The sequence below is a fragment of the Salmo salar genome, chromosome ssa03 (genome assembly GCF_905237065.1).
Source record: "Salmo salar chromosome ssa03, Ssal_v3.1, whole genome shotgun sequence".
Lineage (NCBI taxonomy): Eukaryota > Metazoa > Chordata > Actinopteri > Salmoniformes > Salmonidae > Salmo > Salmo salar.
The window spans coordinates 43579630-43585629 of record NC_059444.1 but is presented as its reverse complement, the minus strand read 5'-3'; the positions used below and the strand labels follow the sequence as shown (position 1 = coordinate 43585629).

Sequence of the window (6000 nt, the reverse complement as noted above, 5' to 3'; positions counted from 1 at the left end):
TCTTTCAGTCACTCACATGTGTATATGCTCCTAAAAACCAATGAGGAGACGAGAAAGGCGGGACTTACAGCACGTCAAGCATCACAAATAGAGCCAAGATCTATTTTAGCACCTGGCTACGCAGACACTCGTTGATGCGCGCGAGCAGTGTGCGTGCAATGATTGAATAACATGTATGTGCACATTTATTTTGCAAAGCTGTATGTGCACACGCTACGCGGGCGGTGTGGTCAGCATGTCAGCCAGTCGAAATCATGAATCAGCTGGCATAATTTTTATGTATATATACAAAGAAATGTAAATTGAAAAAAGGTCAAACGAAACGAAGTGCAGTTAGTTTGCAGTCTTTTCAGCTTCAGTTTGAAGTGATTGTGTTAGCTGTGTTGTTGGCTAGCTCCTCTGAACAACATTTTCCTGACGAGTGAGCACAATTTCTATACCAGGCAAAATCGTGCATCATTTGCTCCTTGTTACGGATGTTTCCAATTAAATGTCACTAGAAAACAGCTTAAACAAATGCAAATGCAGCTACTTTGCTGTTATTCTGTCTGCACTTTTTGATGTGACTGTAAGTTAGCCGTAGTTGGCTACCTAGCAAGCAAGGGATAAGAACGTTGACAGCCGGTATGGCAATGGAACATTTAGAATGAACGACTGGGTCATGTCCATAGATACAGAACAAAAAGACTTAATGACTGGGTCGCATCTCTGGCAACCGAACCGATAGAACGAACGACCAGCCGGCTTGGGTAGCAACCCTAGATTTGTGTCAGGACTATATCTTGTCGAAGGATGAAATAGTATTAATAAATTATTCAAAATATTTATTTTTATGAAAATATGTCAATCATTACTGGAATATGTTGGTAACCTAGCCTAGTGAAAACCTACGCAAAGAAAATGGATAAATGGATTCAAAAATAAGAAACAAAGATATCTTGATTGCATAGCTCTTGGTGGATGCACTATTGGCAGCAGTTACTGCTATGACTCATTTTGAATAAGATTCCACCAACTTTGTGCAAGTTTTAGGGCAACATATATACATTGTGTTTGTCAAAATTGCTCAAGCTCAGTCAATTTGGTTGGGAATTATTGATGTATTGTCACGACTTCTGCCGAAGTCGATGCCCCTCCTTGTTCGGGTGGTGCTCGGCGGTCGACGTCACCGGTCTTCTAGCCATCACTGATCCATTTTTCATTTTCCATTGGTTTTGTCTGGTTTTACTACACACCTGATTTCAATCCCATTCATTACATGTTGTGTATTTAACCCTCTGTTTTCCCTCATGTCCTTGTCTGAGATTGTTTTGTTTGTTATCGGTTTCGTGTATTTTGTATTGGTGGGCTAGGGGTATTTTTTTTTACCCATGTTCGTTTTATGTACGTTGGTTTTGGAGTTCGTGTTTGTTTATTCTTTATTAAATAACTCCAGTTATACCAAGTTGGTTTCTCCTGCGCCTGACTTCCTTGCCACCTACACACACGTCGATGACATGTATAGCAATACTCAAATCTTGTCTCTGATTTAAAGCAGATTTAGGCCAAGTCAAGGCTGAGACTGGACCACTAAGGAACACTAAACATCTATTCGAAAGCCATTCTGGAGTGTTTTTGGCCTTAAAATTCATATACATTTCCCTCTGAAAAATACAATTATATCCAAGTGTGTCAAGGGGGTACTCAAGGAAACAGGAGGAGTGAAGTCAGGCGCAGGAGACAAATGTCCGTGAACACACGTTTAATGGGCGTAATCCTCAAATAGCCAAAAACAGGCAAGGCGGGCAGCAATACAAAAACAACAGTATGAGCCCGAAACAGAGTAGGGGCGCAGCCCAAACTCATCAGCCTTACAAATACACAGGCAGAGGAAAAACACCTAACCCCAGCCTAACCAACCTGACGAAAACAATCACGCACAAAAAACAAACCTAAACAGAAATACTTAGTAACCCCCCCACTAATGAACTAACACAACACAGGTACAAACCTAAACTAGACCTAACAAAAGGAAAATGAACAGAGGATCGGTGGCAGCTAGTAGGCCGCCCGAACGGGGAGAGGCGCCACCTTCAGTCGACGTTGTGTCATAGTGTTAGGTCTTCAGAGGAATGAGGCATGTTTTCCTGTAAAATTTTAGATTTGCTTTGCTCCCTTTATATTTATTTTGATCTGGACATACTCCCCAGATATTGCCGGTGACATGCATACCCATAACATGATACTGCCACTACAATACTTGGAAATACAGAGGTTTTCACTCTCTGATGTGTCGCGTTGGATTTGCCCCAAACGTTATCTTATTTAGGCCAAAAAGTGAATTTCTTTGCCATGATGTATTGCAGTATTACTTAATGGCCTTGTTGCAAACTGGATGGATAATTTAGAATGGATTGTTTAGCACAGGCTTCTTTCTTTTTCTTTGTCATACATGCCAGTAATATGGAGTGAATGTGATGTTGTTGATCCATGTACGTCTTTAGCCTCATAGTGATATCCCTGGGCAGTTTCCATTCTCGGCCACATCACATTTAGGAAGGGTGGCCAGATCTTTGCAGTGTCTGGGTGATATGATACACCATCCAGAGATGAATTAACATACGTGTCCATACTCAAAGGGATATTTAGTGGCTTGGAATTATGTTTAACCTCCCCTGATCCATGCCTGTCTAAAAATGTATTGCAGACATGCTTTTAAAGCTCATTGGTGGCTCTGAGGATGAATCATTGTTTGAAATGCACTATACACTATCCTCTGACGTTACAGAGACAGAGGAAGTTGCTCTCAAATCAAGAGAAAGACTACTTTTACAAACAGATGGACCCTATTCAAGAAATGGTGTATTTTTTTTTATGAGCACATCTTGATAACGATGATTGTTTAGGCAAGTTTAAACTGTCTGCACTGTAGCAGAGCTGTGGCATGCATGCTTTGTCAAGTAGAGCTCTCAGTTAACGACATTGAGTACAGGTTGATCTTCGTACGGACAAGGCAGGAGGAGGAGCTGTGCAGAACACACACACACATACACAAGAGCAGGGTTGGGCACACACTGGAGGTGCCACTGATGAGAACTTGTCCAGATTAGGCCTATCAATCACAGTTCTATCCTAATGTGCTTGATGAAAGTCCTTCTTACTGTGCGGTCGGTTTCCCAAGATGTGGTCAATCTCTGTGACAATGCCTGCGGTCATCTTTGGAATGACCTACAATATATGAAGAGGAGAAACAAAACATTTGATTCAGTTAGTTGTAAAGTTGATAGCAGTAGTTAGTAAATACACCACAGTAGATATTCTGTATCCAAAACATTCAACAAACAGTGTAGACTAGAGAGAGGGAACAGTTTTTGAGTGCTGAGAAAGGGATGCCAGAAAAATTACATAATTTATTAAAAATTGTATTTACTACATCCATGGTCCAAGTTCCGGCCTGGTCGTCAGTAAGACAGCTGGTCTAGCTCAGTTGGTAGAGCATGGTGTTTGCAATGCCAGGATAGTTGATTTTATTCCTGGGATTACCCATGTGTAAAAATTGTATCCACAAATGACTGTATGTCGCTTTGGATAAACATGTGTTCTAAATGTCATGTGTTGTTATTATTATTATTATATATTAAAGCTTGAAATGTATTCTTCAAAGGAGTCCTGCTCCCCTAAATGTAGACAGTTTAGTATATGAGAGATGCTCCTTGCCTCCATGGCCCTCAGGTTCTCTGCAAGCTGGATGGGGTTGGATGTTCCCAGCAACACTGAGCTCACTCCTTCATTCCTCAGGCACCAGGCTAGAGAAAGAGAGAGAGAGGTTCATCCCTTGTGGAGGTAGTCCCTCCAAGACTCAAACAAGGGCAATCCTCTACATTTAGCATGGTTATCGGTCTGTACCGATATCTTACCGATGGCTAGTTGTGGCAGAGTGCAACCCAGCTTCTCAGAGATGGTAGTCAGCTCCTTCAGCTTGGCCTGTTGTTTCCTCCCGTCCTCACTCACTATCTTCTCCTTCAACCAGGCATACGGCTGGAGGAGAGAGAATGGAGAAGGATCTTAGAAAACCCCTGAGGACCAAGCAGACATTCATAAAACCCCTCAGATGTTGTTGGGACAAGAAGATACGAGCAGTACCTTCATGGAGGCCCTGGAGCATTCTGGGATACCATTCTCATACTTCCCAGTGATGATTCCACAGGCTAGAGGCGACCAGGATACCACACCCACACCTGCAATGGCACGTGGTTGTCAGGCCACATGACAGGCAAGGTAATAATCAGACGACCATGGTAATGAAGGACAAAAGAACTGGTATCTACAGTTTACCTTTTGCGGCATGGAACATTGACTGGTATGTCAAAGACCACAGCATGCAGACCACAGCATGCACAGTCCAATATAGATGCCACTTGCCTATCTTGTGGTAGAGCTCAGGCAGCTGTGTCTCCACCTTGTCCCTCTGGAAGAAATGATACTCGGCCTGCTCACACACTGGTGGGATCAGGTTAAACTGCCTAGCCACAGAGTACGCCTCCTAAAAGAATGAGGGATGAGAAAGAGAGGAGGAGGAAGGGGAGAGAAAGTGGGATCTGAACTTTACTGACTGTATTCATCTTTTAAAGCTTTGCATTTCTTGTCAGACCAAACTTCCATATCATCAAAAGCATTGATATTACAAGACATCACCTGAACTTTTCAGACTTAATTTACCTTGTCAACCCCCTGTAGTGTTTGTTTACCCCCTAATGTCAGACTTCAGAAGCATTCATTTCCTAAGCATGCTAGTGAATTATGTGGACAGAATCTAGTTAGTAGGTCTACAGCAAATTAGAGTATGAAGTTCATGTATTGTAAGGTTGTGAGGAAGTGTGTTCCTACTCACCATGATCTCCATGGCAGACCATCGTGATGTTCCCCAGTACATGGACATACCCTGGTTGATCACATGGGTCATTGCCCTCACGATCTCTGCAGAGACAAAAACAACAAACACCTGCTAGCTACAGGAGGGAAACATGGCTTTTTTGGACAAATGGGATGTTGTGGGTATTGGTGTAGGTTGGCACTTTCTGCTCACGAGCCAAAACGGGTCCACCAAAATGTTGTATGATAAGTTACTTTCTGCTAAATAAATCAAATACAAAAATATTCCTGAAATTTGTATATGTTACCAATTCCAATTCCTACAATGTGTTACCAATTCCAATTCCTACAATGTGTTAGCAATTCCAATTCCTACAATGTGTTAGCAATTCCAATTCCTACAATGTGTTAGCAATTTAATTAATTTAAAGTGCTTAAAATCCTGTTCAATCTTCTTAAAGGCAAATAGTGACTTTTCTTGTCTAATATCCTACTGGGCACACCAAGTCATTTCAACGTAGAGAATTGGGTAACATTTGTTAGATGAGATTCCAACCTATTTTCACCCTCTCAAAAAGACCACTAAAAGACCTAAACGTTTATTGAAATCACAATGTGTTACCACTATGCTTTCAACCATCTAAAAGCACAACCAAATTCCAATGTAAAATCAAATTCTGATTTTTGGTTTAGTGTCACGCCCTGACCTGAGAGAGCCTTTTTATGTCTCTATTTAGGTTTGGTCAGGGTGTGATTTGGGTGGGCATTCTATGTCTGTATTTCTATGTTGGGGATTGCTTTTTTTCGGCCAGGTATGGCTCCCAATCAGGAACAGCTGTACATCGTTGTTGCTGATTGGGAGTCATACTTAGGCAGCATGTTTTTCCTTTGGGTTTTGTGGGTAGATGTTTTCCGTATAGCTTATGTGCCTTATGGAACTGTGTAGTAGTCGTTGTTTTGTTTGTTTTTGTAAGTGTACACTTTTCTTCAAATTAAAAAGATAAGCATTCATATTCCCGCTGCGTTTTGGTCCTGTGTTCCAGACGACCGTTACATTTAGTTAAATGTGTTATCACTGCGCTTTCAACCATTTAAAAGCAAAACAAAGATCAAATGGGAATACAATGTCAGATATTTTGTTTATTTATA

At 41.5% G+C, this 6000-nt stretch overlaps 1 protein-coding gene across 1 annotated transcript in view; it reads right to left on the bottom strand.

Moving 5' to 3' along the window:
- Window positions 1–1322: 1322 nt before the first annotated feature.
- LOC106600589 (voltage-gated potassium channel subunit beta-1) overlaps window positions 1323–6000 on the bottom strand; it is a 91829-nt gene continuing 87151 nt past the window's right edge. The window contains exons 9-14 of the mRNA XM_014192067.2: window positions 4871–4956; window positions 4402–4522; window positions 4123–4217; window positions 3897–4017; window positions 3697–3785; window positions 1323–3207 (exon numbers count right to left, since the gene is read on the bottom strand). Coding sequence (XP_014047542.1) covers window positions 3112–3207; window positions 3697–3785; window positions 3897–4017; window positions 4123–4217; window positions 4402–4522; window positions 4871–4956 — 608 coding nt within the window. The 3' untranslated portion in view covers window positions 1323–3111. The remainder of the gene's footprint in view (window positions 3208–3696; window positions 3786–3896; window positions 4018–4122; window positions 4218–4401; window positions 4523–4870; window positions 4957–6000) is intronic.